Source organism: Megalobrama amblycephala, linkage group LG8, assembly GCF_018812025.1.
Source record: "Megalobrama amblycephala isolate DHTTF-2021 linkage group LG8, ASM1881202v1, whole genome shotgun sequence".
In the NCBI taxonomy this organism is placed as follows: Eukaryota; Metazoa; Chordata; class Actinopteri; order Cypriniformes; family Xenocyprididae; genus Megalobrama; species Megalobrama amblycephala.
In genome coordinates, this window is record NC_063051.1 from 11,330,400 (window position 1) to 11,346,903 (window position 16,504).

The 16,504-nt window shown below is 36.5% G+C and overlaps 1 protein-coding gene and 1 long non-coding RNA gene across 3 annotated transcripts in view; both read right to left on the bottom strand.

The window, feature by feature from the left end:
- cyfip1 (cytoplasmic FMR1 interacting protein 1) overlaps positions 1-15,851 on the bottom strand; it is a 45,373-nt gene extending 29,522 nt beyond the window's left edge. The window contains exons 1-10 of one of the 2 annotated variants that reach the window (XM_048199242.1): positions 15,603-15,851; positions 6,725-6,845; positions 5,989-6,078; positions 3,389-3,466; positions 3,187-3,288; positions 2,919-3,100; positions 1,661-1,757; positions 1,327-1,455; positions 405-509; positions 134-225 (exon numbers count right to left, since the gene is read on the bottom strand). In XM_048199242.1, coding sequence (XP_048055199.1) covers positions 134-225; positions 405-509; positions 1,327-1,455; positions 1,661-1,757; positions 2,919-3,100; positions 3,187-3,288; positions 3,389-3,466; positions 5,989-6,078; positions 6,725-6,845; positions 15,603-15,643 — 1,037 coding nt within the window. In that variant the 5' untranslated portion in view covers positions 15,644-15,851. Of the gene's footprint in view, positions 1-133; positions 226-404; positions 510-1,326; positions 1,456-1,660; positions 1,758-2,918; positions 3,101-3,186; positions 3,289-3,388; positions 3,467-5,988; positions 6,079-6,724; positions 6,846-15,596 lie in introns of both variants that reach the window. The other variant, XM_048199243.1, reaches the window with a different exon arrangement.
- Positions 13,577-14,836, bottom strand: LOC125273669. Its single transcript, XR_007186118.1, has 2 exons — positions 14,040-14,836; positions 13,577-13,822 (listed from the first exon to the last, which is right to left on the bottom strand). It is a non-coding gene; the product is annotated as an uncharacterized LOC125273669 (long non-coding RNA).
- Positions 15,852-16,504: the final 653 nt, after the last annotated feature.

Here is a 16,504-nt window from a genome sequence, read left to right on the forward strand (position 1 = left end):
GTTCTTCACAAAAGATAAAGTTATATGAGATTGGAATGGCAGATTTTCGCCTTGGGTAATCTATTCCTTTTAATTAAAGTAAGCTAAAACACATCTGCAAGCAACAGCGCTCCTATTCAAGTAGGGCACTCACCTAGACTTGTTTTCCTCATAGTGGGCACTGGTTTTGATATAGCGGGCCAGTTCAATCTGCATGTCACCAAACAGAGGCACTACCTGCAATTGCTGTAGGAGTAGAGCAGAATGTCAAATCACAACAAAATCTGTCTCAGGTGACCCTAACACAAGTGGTCAGACGAGGCAGTCCGCTGTTTACATCAGGAATAAACATGCATCTCAAAAGCATTCTCATTTGTAAAGGTCTGAGATTTCATGCCCTTCATCAAAAGCACATAAACACACACCTTGAAAAACTTGTCAATCTTCGTGAGGTTGATTCTCTTCTTGGCATCCAGTTTGTAGATGTTGCTATTGGTTCCATCCATGAGATAGAGACCAAAGCCCATCACCTACAAGACAGTCACAACAAATTATGTGGAGCAATGCCTTAATAATATCTAGATTTTTTGTAGTTTTTTAGTTTTTACATTACACTTTTTGAATCTGCTTGGCAGCAATGACTGTTTGGTCAGGATGGTGATACATAAATATCAAGATTCAATTTTAATACTGCCAAAAGTCTGAGAAATATCATCAAAAACATGGTACTATCCTTAACTAAAAATACAATGACACTACGTTTTGTAGCGTAAATATACACTACCTTTCAAAACTTTGGAGTCACTAAGATTTTCTACTTTTTATTCAGCTAGGACTGCATTAAAATTATCCTAAAAGATCCTAGTAAGTAACAGTAAAGACATTTATGATGTTACAAAAGATTTCTATTTCAAAAAGACGCTGTTCTTTTAAACTTTCTATTCATCATAGAATACTGAAAAAAAGATTAAGCAGCGCAACCATTTTCAGCACTGATAATGTTTTTTTTTTTTTCTTGAGTACCAAATCACCATATTAGAATGATTTCTGAAGGATCATGTGACTGAAGACTGGCGTGATGACAGTGACAGGAATAAATTACATTTTAAAATATATTAAAATAGAAAATTTATATTTAATAATTTTACTGTTTTTATTGTATTTTTGATCAAATAAATGCAGCTTTGGTGAGCATAAGAGACTTGTTTCAAATCATTAATAAAATCTTATTGACCCCAAACTATTGAACTGTAATGTAGACAGTTCAATTATTCAAACTATATAGTAAAGGTGCATTTTACCAGATGCTAGAGGATAGTGCGTAAATGTCAGTGTGTTCATGCTTACTTTGAGTAGCATGTGTTTCTCACTGGGGGTGAGGTACATCTTGTTTTCGTAGTAGTCGACACACAGGTTAACAATGTCTGCCAACAGCTCATCATACCCGTTAATCACCTCAAGCTGCTGCTGTAGGGACTGAAACAGAGATGCCCGTCAATATCAGTTACTCGTACAAAGAACATGTCTGAAGCTCTGCCACATGTATTTGTATTCATTATGCTGCTGTACACAGAGACTTGGACACTCATGTTTTCATCACAGTTGCAAAAACAAATCAACACTTTATATTCAATGTATTTTCTCTTTATTAATCGTTAGTTCACAGAAGATGGTGTGGTACCTGAGTGATCTTGTTGTGATTGGCCAGAAACATGGATAAGTTCTGAGATTCCTGAATGGAGGATGGCTCGGACATTTTCCTAAGGAACTGGGCAGCTCTAATGGACAGAGATAACAATATAAGTACAGATGAGAAAGACTGATGGAGGACATATCACAATGAGGCCAGTTCAAGCGTTATGTGTCACTAGTACAACAAACAATTACATGTAATTCAGGCCAAATATAATAAATTGTTGGATTAATTAAAAAAAAAAAAAAAAAAAAAAAAAAAAACATTTAATGAAAAATACAAATAGTGTCTGACACTTATAAAAATATGTTCGTTTTGTTTTTTTGTTCTACTACAGAGTAGACTACCGAGTTTTGCCATATCTACTGAGCCCTGGAAAGACAAACAAACAGAATAAAAAAAGAAGACAATCATAGAGACATAGAGAAAGACAGCAAAAGACTGACGAGAAAAGTTAGATGACATGAGGTGGAAAACTGAATGGGAGGTTGACAAATTTGACATTTCATAAAGTGTGTTCAGCGGGTGGCCATGCTAAAAATAAACTTAAATCCACACAAACACTCTGAAAGAGCAGGGAGAACAAAACTATATCGCTCTAGTCTCTTCAGGGATATGATGGTACGCAGATTCTGTGCAGCATCTCTGTTCTGATTATCAGAATTTTATATTGGCTGTATAAATGCACTAAATAAAGGCTGCAATTTTGACATTTCTATCCATCAAAGAATCCTGAAAACAATGCATCATGGTTTCCACAAAAAAAATATTAAGCAGAACAACTCTTTTCAACATTGATTATAAGAAGAAATGTTTCTTGAGTCCGAAATCAGCATATTAAAATGATTTCTGAAGGATCATGTGACACTGAAGATTGGAGTAATGAAGCTGAAAATTCAGCTTTGCCATTACAGGAATAAATTACATTGTAAAATATATAAAAATAGAAGAGAGTTAATTTTAAATTGTAATAATATTTCACAATATTACTGTTTTATTGTATTTTTGATCAAATTAATGCAAATACATTACAAAATTCTTAAACTCTTGAACAGTAGTTTGTATGTGTAAACATTTTCTTGGTTTGAAATGTCTGTTTAATGCCATTGAAGTACCAAAAAAGTATGTATGGATCAGCAATAACTACTGACTAGAAGATGCAGCATGACTGCCATCTAGAGGCCGCATGTATTAATGATGAGGCTAGATGCAGAACTGAGGCTCACATAAAGCAGTCTGTGGTTACCTCTTGTAGGCGGAGTGATCGTTTTTGACGCTGCACTTCATGTTCTTAAGTTCGTCCAGCACCGCAAACATGTTAATGAACTTCCCCAGCGTGAGCAGATAGGCTTCAGACACAAAGTCCTTCCTCCGCTCGGCGTGACAAAGACGGCGCACTTCCCCACAGAAGCGATCTATTGCTGTCCTCTGAGAGAGAAGTAAAATGAGAGAGAAGCATTAGTGTATCCTTTAACGTCCTGTACTCAAATTCAGTAAATAGCGTTAAGCTTTACCTGAAAGTACATGAAGTTCATTAGTTTGGTGACCTCGGGCTCGAGCACCTCCACTGTCTTCTCATAGATCTCCACTCTGTTAGGCTGCTCATTACACTTCACCTGAAAGAGGGACAGATGGAGAGGGTCAAATAAACAGACAACCAGTATGTGTTGGTGATGATGTGAGTTTTTTTAGATGCTTTGAGTGTCACTAATTTACCTGAGGGATAGCTCTCGAACAGCTTCTCCATGTATACAGCATTACAGCATACTCCTGTCCTTCCTCTAACATCTCATTCTGCAACACAGCAAAATTATTACAAAATTAAAATTCACTCGAGTAACTAAATGCAGTTGGATAAAACTTTCCCATCCTTCCTTTCTTCCTCCCTCATAAAATAAAGCTTTAGGATACTGAAAAATCTAAAACAAAAACAAACATTTAAGATTCTACATTATTTCTAGATTAGTTTAAGTATTACTTTAATAAAATAATTCATAATAAATCAATGTTTTAATAGTACATTTTTCCAATTAAACTCAAATTGTGATGAAAATAATTTTATTTATAAGATAAATAATAAGATTTTTTATTACATACTACTACTACTACTACTACTACTACTACTACTAATAATAATAATAATAATAATAACAACAATAATAATAATGATGAAAAAAAAAAAAAGGATTTCTGGACTAGTGATCTCAGAATTTTGAAGACTAAATATATATACACACACTGCAATTCAAAAGTTTGGGATCGGTAATATTTTTACTGTTTTTAAAAGAAGTCTCTTCTGCTCACCAAGGCTGCATTTATTTAATTTAAAAAAAACAAAACAGTAATATTGTGAAATATTATTATTACAATTTAAAATAACTGTTTTCTGTGTGAATATATTTTAAAATATAATTTATTCCTGTGATGCAAAGCTGAATTTTCAGCATCATTACTCCAGTCTTCAGTGCAATCCTTCAGAAATCATTCTAATATGCTGATCTGCTGCTCAAGAAACATTTATTATTATTATCAATGTTGAAAACAGTTTTGTACTTTTTTTTTTTTTTTTTCATTCTTTTATGAATAGAAAGTTCAAAAGAACAGCAATTATCTGAAATAGAAAGATTTTGTAACATTATACACTACCTTTAAAAAGTTTGGAGTCAGTAAGAATTTATATATATTAAAAAAAATGTATATGCATAAATGAATATAAACCATTTTGGATTCATCAAGAAATGAATACTTTCATTCATCAAGGTTGCATTTGTGATGGAAATATTTTATGTCAACATGAAATGTACAAAAAATGCAGACTAAGGATGCTCAGGTCAAAGACCAGTCACATGATTAGCTTAGATCATTACAAACCAATCACCAGAACAAATCACAGTGATGAAGACATTGATTTTTACTCAACTGTGAGACTTAAATGTGCATGTATCTTTCTATTCACGGAGACTCACTCTGTTGTTTTGACGAGTGACCTCCCGGCCGTAAATAAAACTTCATTTCTGCAAAGAGCAACTTGGAAGTCGTGTCAGGCATATGCTGCGCAGCTGAGGAATAGAAGTACTAAAGATTCTATGCTCAAAAGACCACAGCAGAGACAGTGATAGTGTTGGAAGACTATAGAGTCGCCCTCGGGGTGAGGCTGTAATACTCTGAGTTAGTATTAAAGATCCTGTGTCGGACCAGCATACACCTGAGAAGGACGGTGAGAGTGTATAGATGCTAAAGACCTGTGTGCTCATGTGTGATTGAGGTAGTGATAGTAGCTTCATGACGGGACGCCGTCACCTTACTTCGGGAAGGGAATTACCTCGAAGTATTGGAAATGTATTAGAAGTATTCGAGAAGGGAATTACCTCGAGATACTGTAGTATTATATTGTATTATATTCGGGACGGGAATTACCTCGAAGGTACTGTAGTACTGTATTGGTACTGAGTATTATATATATTATATTGACAACTGGAGGTTGTTTGAATTGTCAGTGGGGAAGTCGGATTAGTATTGGGAATTTCCACGACACATTAAATTGATCAAAAGTGACAGTAAAGACATTTATAATGTTACAAAAGATACTAAATGCTGTTCTTCTGAACTTTCTATTCATCAAAGAATCCTGAAAAAACTGATTTCAACATCATGTGACATTGAAGACTGGAGTAATGATGTTGAAGAATTCAGCCTTGGTAAGCATAAGAGACTTCATTTAAAAACATTAAAAATCTTACCAAACCCAAACTTTTGAACGGCAGTGTACATCAAATACAGGTTCTACAATGAACCTTTATCTCATGTTGAACATATTCCCAAAAAACAGATTAACCCACTTAATCTTAAAATCTTAACAACTCAGAAAATCTCCCCTAGAGTAACAAAAAACCTTTCACTCTGTGTGTAGGACTAAACTACTTCCACACACACACACACACACACACACACTCTTCAATTCCTCACTGCCAAACAGTCCCTGGCAGCTATTACCTATTACTAATAGAGCACACAGCAGTTCACATTCAATACAAAAATCATTCAGAGCGGCCCACTTCGCTTGGCCAGGCTCCTCAAATGAGTGCGGTGAACACGGACAATGAGAGACTCTAATGGGCCCTCTTGAACCCTTTCAAGCCCCTGACAGACTCCTTTAGCAGGGCTTCCATAGAACTTGCCTGATAGACTGGTTCAGTCAGCCAAGGTTAGCTTTACAGAGCTGTGAGTCGAGGTTTAGTGAATTAAAGAAGAGCAACCCATGAAGGTTTAGTCGAACAAGCCAAACTGTTTCTGTGGAAATGCTCAGAGGATCTTACCATGTTGGAGTGGACGGTGGCTTGCTCGATGTAACGGGCGATGCCTGTCACGAAGGCATTGCGGTCCTCAAAGTTGGTGTTAAAGTTGGGCTGAGGGTGGCAAAAAGAAGCAGTGTGGTTATGCAAGCACTGTTTTGTACATGTTTAGGTCATTTGGATTTATATATTCTAAAATATACTGAAGATCTAGATCAAGTGTGCAACATGTCCTAAAAAAGGAAAGCCAAAGCATTTGGATAACCCCCTGGTGGCTGGCTGCAGTACAAGTCATAAATCCCACCCTCTCCATGTAATCGAATGAGACGCGAGTCAAATTTATATAAATAAAAAAAAAACATTAACACTTCAAAACCTTTTTTTTCCCAAAGATGGTTTCTGTCATTTTAGGTAGTTATTATCATGCAAATGTATGTTCAAGTGTTTCTCCAATAATTATTGCATCAATAAGTTATTTGATGCTATAAAACGGGGTGTAATGTCACGATTGACAGCTGGGTTTGCAGTTGAGTCTGCAGGGAACAGGAGAATGGGCGGGACCTTGATACCGCAACTCCACCTCAGAATCACTACTGCGCAGACTCAGCTTCCAAGTGAAGCAATCAGTAATGTAAGTTTCTGGGATATTTTGGCTTCATTTTTCTACAGTGGAACAAAGTGCAGACACGACATACATCTTTTTTTTTTTTTTTTACAGTCTATGACCAAGATGAAGGGCTGCTCTAGGGTCAGTTTTTACCTGGTAAATGAGGGATGAGGGCAGAGGCTCGATGCATGGCTGCTGATCTGGGAGCGGCAGCTCCTCCAGCAGGTCCACATTGGACAGAGCATCTTCCAGAGTCACTGTGGATGCCATCACTCTAAAACAAAACATGAAACACGTATGAGACATGAAAACTGGCTATGTTCAGGATAGCGTACTACAAGTGCTATAAACAAGTTATGCATATTTTATGCAAGCAGACTACTGCATATGTCAAAATGTGATCATTTGACAAGAATACTGTGTGCCTATCTCAGAAGCAGCACACTTGACTTGACCTTCCAATTCAAAAGTGATAAATCAGAATATCATCAACTGCAATCTTTATCTTGAATCAGTATTTGATCATACTGCCAAAGATTTTCACACAAAGACATTCTAAAGCTGAGATGACAACAGGACACTGCTTGGTTTGAAGCACTTACTGTTACACATCGCATACAGTTTTAAGCTTTGCCATCACAGGCAAATAAAACAGTTATTATTACAATTTAAAATATTTCATAATATTACTGTTTTTGTGATGAAATGTTATATATAAATAATCTTAGTGAGCATAATAGGCTTTTCAAAAACATTTTTTTAACAATAGTATACACTCATTGTGACTATTTTCAACATTTTATTTAATGTAAATATTATTATTTGTGACCCTGGACCACAAAACCAGTCATAAGTCACATGGGTATATTTGTAGCAATAGCTAACAATACATTGTATGGGTCAAAATTATTGATTTTTCTTTAATGCCAAAAATCATTAGGATATTAAGTAAAGATGTTCCATGAAGATATTTTGTAAATTTCCTACCATAAATATTTTCTAAGTAATATGCGTTGCTAAGAACTTCATTTGGACAACTTTAAAGGCGATTTTCTCAATGTTTTGCACCCTCAGATATAATAGTTGCATCTCGGCCAAATATTGTCCTAGCCTAACAAACCATACATACAATCAATGAAAAGCTTATTTATTCAACTTTCAGATGATGTATAAATCTCAATTTCAGACCCTTATGTTTTGTGGCCCAGGCCATAGTAATAATGGTATTCACATTAAAAAGTTAGATTAGTAAAGTCTTCAAGACAATGAATTAAAGGTGCCCTAGATTCAAAAATTGAATTTACCTCGGCATAGTTGAATAACAAGAGTTCAGTACATGGAAAATACATACAGTGAGTCTCAAACTCCATTGTTTCCTCCTTCTTATATAAATCTCATTTGTTTAAAAGACCTCCGAAGAACAGGCCAATCTCAACATAACACCGACTGTTACGTAACAGTCGGGGTGTACGCCCCCAATATTTGCATATATCAGCCCATGATCAAGAATCAAGACATTAGACAAGGGCAGTATTAACTTCTGGATGTACACAGCTGAATCATCAGACTAGGTAAGCAAGCAAGGACAATAGCAAAAAATGGCAGATGGAGCAATAATAACTGACATGATTCATGATATTTTTAGTGATATTTGTAAACTGTCTTTCTAAATGTTTCGTTAGCATGTTGCTAATGTACTGTTAAATGTGGTTAAAGTTACCATCGTTTCTTACTGTATTCACGGAGACAAGAGAGCCTTCGCTATTTTCATTTTTAAACACTTGCAGTCTGTATAATGCATAAACACAACTTCATTATTTATAAATCTCTCCAACAGTGTAGCATTAGCCGTTAGCCACGGAGCATAGCCTCAAACTCATTCAGAATCAATGTAAACATCAAAATAAACACTGTACTTACGCGATTAGACATGCTGCATGACGAACACTTTGTAAAGATCCTTTTTGAGGGTTATATTGGCTGTTTGAACTTTTTTTATGTTGTTTAAGGCAAGCGGGAGCTCCGTGGGCGTGGAGCACGAGATTTAAAGGGCCACACACCCTGAATCGGCTCATTTCTAATTATGCCCCAAAATAGGCAGTTAAAAAAATGAATTAAAAAAAATCTATGGGGTATTTTGAGCTGAAACTTCACAGGCACATTCAGGGGACACCTTAGACTTATATTACATCTTTTAAAAAAAGGTTCTAGGGCACCTTTAATAAAAATGTTAATCCTGCGTCGTTCTGCTCCAGAAGGCTGTACAAAACACTCCTGCTAGTCTATATGGCTTTGATATCACAGATCGTAAGCATTAACATAAATAAAGGAAATGTTTGGAAACCATGGCAATATGGCAAGCAAGAGGTTTAATAGCTGACAGGAAAAAATCAAACCTCAAAACATTAAAAAAAAAACATCCAAGGCAACTAGGCAACTAGGCAACTTTTCACACCTCACAGCATCGCCTGCCAGAATGAAAGTGCCCCCTCCTCCACCTACTTCCTCTCATGGGGCAAAACCTCATATTCGTGTCATAATCTGGAACAATGCAATAAATCTCTCCTGTAAAATGGAGTTCATGCTGACAGTGATTTATTTGCTACAAATTCCCAACTCTCACTGATTAAAATTAAAATTTAATGAAATAAATCGGTTTGTCAATGCAAATCGCTGTGAAACAGTGCGAGAACATTTTGCTGATCACTTGTTTTTTTATATCTGCAGTTGGCCCAGAACCTGTACATTAAACAAACATCTGATTGGCTGTGATTGTATGTCATGTTCAGCAGCAGATTCACATTTCACACGGACAGCCAAATTGCTTGTTGTTTGCTTGATGGCCACAACAAATGTACAGCAGTTGCTGACAAGACAATCAAAGGACATCAGAAGAGGAAACACAATGCAGGCCTGAGGAAATGGAGAAGGGCTTCTGGGTCTTGTAGAGATAAACTGTAAAGTCAGATAAATACAGACAGAAAAACTTAGTGTGCTGTGCCCTTGATACAGATACAGATACAGATCGTGGTGAGGCACATCTAGAGAGTTAAAACAGAAAGGAACTTAGAGAAAAAAGCAGAAGGAGATATGTGATGAGGAAGAGAGTAAGTAGAAGAGAGTCTGTCACTAAGAACAGGCTGTCTCTAGAGAAACGCTGATGTTATCATACACACACTGCTGTGGTTGACACTGACAGCTGCTTCTGCCAACTGCTTCTGACTGAGCAACTGTCCTCTAAAATGTTAATCAAACATTGAATTAAAGCTGAAGAGTGGCATTTGTTTTGATGTTAAAATACAGTCTTCTAGCACTGTATAATGTGCACAGACAACAAGAAGTAAGCACTTGTATGACTTCCTGAAGAATGTAAACAGGGCAGGACTACTTGTTTGGCATTTTGGAAATCTGTTTGGACATTATTCTTTTTGCAATTAAGTTTTAAGTCACTAGTGGTGATATTTGAAATTGCAAACTTCTACTTTAAATTTTGGAAAATTAAAGGGATCTGAGATTGAACACAGATGTTAGACTGAATTAAAATCTATGAAATCTAATGATGCAAAGTACAATTAAGATACTAATATTTTTACGTTATGTGTGGTTCAGATACCTCTTGGATTTCATCAAATATATCTTAATTTGTTGTGCGAAGATAGGTCTTACAGGTTTCAGACGACATGAGGGTGAGTAATTAATGACAGAAATTTCATTTTTGGGTGAACTAACCCTAAGGTACTAATATGCACCCTTTAGGGGTACCTTTTGAAAGGGTACTGCCCCAGTGACACCATTTTCCTTAAAGCGAATGGAACAAAATAATAATAATTAATATAGTTCACACATGTAAATCTCAACAATCTGATCTTTGACCAGCTGATCTGAGATCAGCACAAAAAAAAAAGGTGACGCAACTCAGAGCTGACATCACACGATTACTGCACTCTTCTCATGAGCTGAGTTAGTGTTTAGGAATGTACAGTTTGAGCTGATGCTGTAATTGCAGCTGGTATTATTTCCTGAGGCCTTACAGCTTGTTACACCCACTTCTAACAGCTCTATTATTTAAACCTTACATAATGAATATTTATAAATGCGCAGCTAATCCATGCAGGATGCAAACAAACTACTGTCCTTTAAATATTAAAAAATGGTCAATTTATTTATTTTATTTCTTTTGTAAGCTTGAGAGCATGCAGGTCAGCGTCTTGTGTTGAAAAGGAAGTGGATTAGAGGCTGTGGACAAGAAGAAGTGACATCTCAACTGTGGGTTTTATCTGTCAAAAATGAACAAACAGTTGCTGATGAAGTCTAGCACTTTTCACTGTAAACTCACTTGCCTCGAATATAATGCAGACCTGAATGATCACAATTAAATTCATAAATCAATGTTTTTATATTGCTGTTTGGTAAAAAGGGAAGTTGTCTTGAGTGAGCTGAACATCGTTCCTATTTAATGCTGCAGTAGTTCCCTCTTTTCAGATGACATGTCTTTGAAAAAAATGCTGACATGCAATCAGAAACCTTGTCTTTTCTCATTACTCACTGGCAGTAAACCAGATCATTAACCCAAAGTGGCCCCGTCATAGAGAACGATGCATTTTGGTCCACTGCAGTTAAAAGCAGTGCAATGTTGTTTAGAGAGACCACAATCATTCCACAGGCTTTACAAGCCTTGTCATGTCCCTGAAGTTCTACATGCCTGAATATTTCACCACGGGGCAGGTCATGATCAAGCACAGTCAGATAAACGGGAATGGCAGCAGGGAAAATCTCTATTTAGTCTTTTGGATGCCCAGATTTAGATTACAAATTCTAATCAGTCAGTAATGATACTGATGCAAGTTTATAGAACTTTAAAGGGGAAACTTAGAGGGGACAAGATGGGTATTTAATAAGACTTAGCTGCCTATGCCGTAGAAATGTGAAAACAACTGAAATTGCACTACATAGAAAAATGGCTCTGGTATTCCCTTTACCATAATGCACTTTTGATTTTGGCACCACTCTCTGTCGAGCTGACTGTCCGTGGGCAGGAATACAAACATGTGGAAGTTTGGCATGCGGGGCTCCGTGCGCGTTAATCATAAAGGTAATTTAAATCATAAACACTGCTTTGAAGCTTTACGAATCTTTTGTTTCGGATCTGTTGTTCGGATCGCTTATCAAACTGACAAACTGCTGAAATCACGTGACTTTAGCGCTCCAAACAACTGATTTGAAACAAAAGATTTGTAAAGATTCAAAGCAGTGTTTTGAAATCACTAAATATTGTTGAAAAGTTATTTGTTTGTTTTTTTAGCGCACAAAAAGTATTCTCATCGCTTTATAATATTAAGGAAGAACCACTGTACTCACATGAACTGTTTTAAATATATTTTGAGTACCTTTCTGGATCTTGAGAAGTTCGGTGCACTGCTAGCAATAGAGGCCTCACTGAGCCATCAGATTTCATCAAAAATATCTTTATTTGTGTACCGAAGATGAAAGAAGGTCTTACGGGTGTGGAATGATATGAGGGTGAATAATAAATGACATAACTTTCATTTTTGGGTGAACTAACCCTTTAACATGTTCAGTAACATGTAAAAACCTAATTTTTTTATAGGGGAAAATTTAAATATTTTTGGTCATCACATTAAAAATAACATTTAAATTGGGCTTTGTGTAAAGCATATGAAAAGTGCTTGAATTTCACTCTCAAAAGGTTGTACAAACCCTGAAATGAATAATGTAAAACAATTTGACTATTTCTGCCACAATACCATGGTTACAGTTAGCGTTACTACATTAAATCCATGGTGAATGTTGGTGATTTATGGACTGTAAAGCCTTCAATAATTTGTTCGTTCATGGTACAATGTTTCTCCTGTTTTCCATGTCAGCGCTATTTGATCTGATATCTATAGTTTATAATAGCAAGAGAATTCTGCACAAAATTTGAATGCTTCTCACTAGATATCACAGTGATGTTATTAATAATGCTGCAAATCCAAACGCTTTCTCACTGGATCTCCCACGGTGTCGCGTCATCAAGTAAATCTGTTCCGAGCTCGCTCTGCACTGTCTAACATTGGTCCGAACAGATAAACTGTTTTGTTTGCCGTTTGTTGTTTTTCATATGCAACGGAAATGGCAGCGCTTATCAGTTGGGCAACGTGGAGGTCACACCAGTGCAACCTCTAACTAAATGTAGTCACACCGGCAAGAAAAAAAGGTGACAAAATGCAACCATCTGGTTGCAGTCTGGAGCCTTGAAGTGGGAGCTTCTTGATCAGAATAAGCTGCCAAGTGAACCTGACTTCATGCTAATTGCCCATACACAAGACTGGAGACTGCTAAGCCTATTCAAGAATAACTACATTGGGCGTTGAACTTGGACGTCACTTGACGTTGGACTGTCTCCAGTCCTACAGCCAGGGTGGAGATAAGTCACTGATTCTGAGCATGTACATAAATCACAATCTCAAATGCAATAAAAAAAACACTTAAACTACTCTCTAAAGTCAGACAAACCTATGAAAACTCTAGTCGGAATATCTAAAAAATATCAAAACCACAATAAACAGTCCAGACCAAACATTCCCTGAGGCTGACACTGCCATCTTCAGTGCGAGTCGTGCGACATCCCATATGCCTCACTCTGGCCGTGTGCCCTGAGCTCTTTTACTCCTGGAAATCCACTAAGTAAGCAGCTCTTAAAGTACAGCAGCTCTCTAACACACTGAGAAGATTTCCACCTGTGTTGATGGATATCAACTGACCATGCCAAAACATGACCTCAACTCCAGCTGCACGCAGGATGAAAAAGGCCTTTTTTGCACCACGGGTGCTGTGCATATTGTGCATATTCAACACCTACTGCACACGGTGCCTTCCTCTCTGAAATGTTCACATCTTCACACACACATTTTCCTCTCGTGGCAGCAGAGGTGGTGGCACAGGACCAAAAACTTGAGTGCAGCACGCACTGGTGTGCACGTTCTAAATGAAAACGCACACAGCTTTGACACATACTGCCTTTATTTCACACTTTATATCACACTAACTTTGAATGTGATATGAAGATCATCATGTCTTGCTGCATTACACAAAAAAGCATATGTATACATCAAAGTAAACTTGTGATTACCTGCCACCAACTGTGTTTGGTTGGATCTTTTAAGCCTATCTCCGACATTCTGACGTATGATTGTCCCTCTTAGAGGCAGATGCACAGAACTTTCAAACGGGTTGTGATGCAGCCCTTCACTTATTCGCCATGGTAAAATGAATGAATAATGAACATAAGAATATATATTCACACAAATCAAATGAATACCAATACCATCTAAAAGAAAATCATAGTAGGTTTTCTAGGGCTAATCAACATAATTATTTTTCGAACACAATTACTCATAACCACCCATTTTACAGAAACGGTGTTTAAAGATTAACATTTTACTGCAAAAATATTGGCAATTCTTACCTTACACTCATAGTTTTGATTAAAATATATCACAGCTGCAAAAGTTTGAATGTTTCTCAAAGCTCAAAACGAATCAAAATTTTCACATACGCATATGGTCGATACTCAGCACAGATCTCTCCATTAGAAATGAAAGACATCCGATCTGTTGTTTGTCAAAGATGGTGAAACGGTGGATTAATTTGTTCTAAATAATCTGCTGAATCATAAAACCCACTCAGGCTGCCACAGTGGAACAAATAACTTCCTAAAGCATCATTATCAGCATCTCAACAAGGGTGTGGGCTGAAGAACCACATGCCTGAACTTTCAACAGCCCTGCTGACCTCCAGCCAATAAAGACATTTCCCTTCCTTTTCTGTCTTTAAGTCAGAAAAGAACTGGATTACAGATAAGGAGAGGGGGACTGACACCACAGAATTGGTTTACAGAGATAGACTAAGCCTAGTTCTCGACTAAAGGGATTTTCAAAGAGAATCACCCCTGACAGAGCGGTTTAATCCATGTCTAGTCTTAATCTGCATCCAGAAAACAAACTGACAAGGTTTTAGGAGACAAAATAAAAGTTTACAGTGCTATTATTCAAGGTCCATTCAAGGTCCATGATTGGAGGTTGCTCAAATAGCAAGAAAACCAATACAAATCTCTCATTAACTTTCAGTTTCTGTAAACCTTAATCTTAGAATGTCAAGTAGAAAAACAACATTAAACATATATAATGAATATATTATACATGTAGAACAGTGGAGGAAGTTAGTTGAATTTTTTTTTTAAGGGACAATATTTTTGTCCCCTTGGAGTTCTTATCAGGAGCATTTTTCCATATTATATATATATATATATATATATATATATATATATATATATATATATATATATATATATATATATATATATATATATATAAAAATATGGAAAAATGCTCCTGATAAGAACTCCATGGGGACAAAAATTATATATATACATATATATATACACACACACACACACACACAGATAGATAGATAGATAGATAGATAGATAGATAGATAGATAGATAGATAGATAATCTTATCAGTGGGTGTATCTGACAGGCAAGCATGGAAAATTATCTACTAACATACGAAAAAAGAAAAAAAAACCTACATTACTTACTGTTCCATTATTTAACATACAGAAACACTACTATTCATTTCAGTAAAGTTGTACAGAAAGCTGTTCACCCAAATTACGCGACAAACTACAACGCATTCATTATAAACTACGAAGCGCTCTCTTGCGTTTACAACTTCGTTTATTTTAATGAGAGTTCTAGTTAGTCGCGTCGCGTCGACTGTAGCTCTTCGCAGTCTCGTGAACAGGCCCACTTTATCCACGACGTAAAACTTCAAACAACTCAAAGGAATTCAACCCGACAATACCTTTCCATTCTGCCTTGCACATACTGAAACATAAACATATATTAGAACAAAACTACGCGAACGCCAACTATTTGACTGCCTAATTAACTACATAGAAAGCGTTTGAAAAAAAGACAACACCCAGAATGAAAGTAAGGCAAAGCTCCGCTCTACCCACCCTTACGTGAGATTTCCAGGACAAACTATCCGCGGCGCTTCGACCATTCATTCATGCATTTTCCGTTGTGATTTCCAGTTCTAAGGTGGCTGAGAGGATGAAGTTTTCGGTGGTTAATCTGCGGTGGTTTGGTGTGGTTGAGGGAGTTTGCGGAGAAATCCTGCTCGCGGTGAGTGTTGTCGAAAGCGCAGCTCAGGCTGGAAGTTCCTGTTGCGCTCTACATGGAGATTCAACAGGAAACTCCAGCGCCGCAGTACAAGCGCACTGCCAGCAGGGGGCGTTCAGGAATTTAAGCCCGTGAGTGCAGAAGTAGGATTAAGAAAATGTGGAAAGTAAATATTTAAAATAAATATTAAAATTTAAGAGATGCTAATACTTATATGTATATTCATCCCCATCCTATTCAATTTTGTTTTATTACATATTCTTACTTTGCTTTTATTTTCTTATATTCCTCCATTTCATATGTTCATTTGTTTACCACATCCTATTTATTTTCCTGTATTGTGTATTTCAGTGCTCAATATTATAATATGGAGCCATTGAAGCTTTTGTTGTTGTTATTACTGAGACAAACTCTAAAGGTAGAGTTACCTGAAGTGTGAGATGCGTATACACTACAGTGCAAAAGTTAGGGGTCACAAAATGTTTTAAGGTTACTGAAAAAAGTCAAAGGCTACATTAATTTGATCAATAGTGACTGTGACATTAATATTGTGAATTTTATGCAATATTGTGAATAATATTGTTTTTTGCAGCCATTACTCCAGTCCTAACTAGGTGTCATGTAATCCTTTAGAAAACATTTTAATATGCTGACCTGTACCTCAAGAAACGTTTCATGTTATCAATGTTGAAAACAGATGTGCTACTTAATATTTAAAAATTTTATCAGGATTTTTTGATAA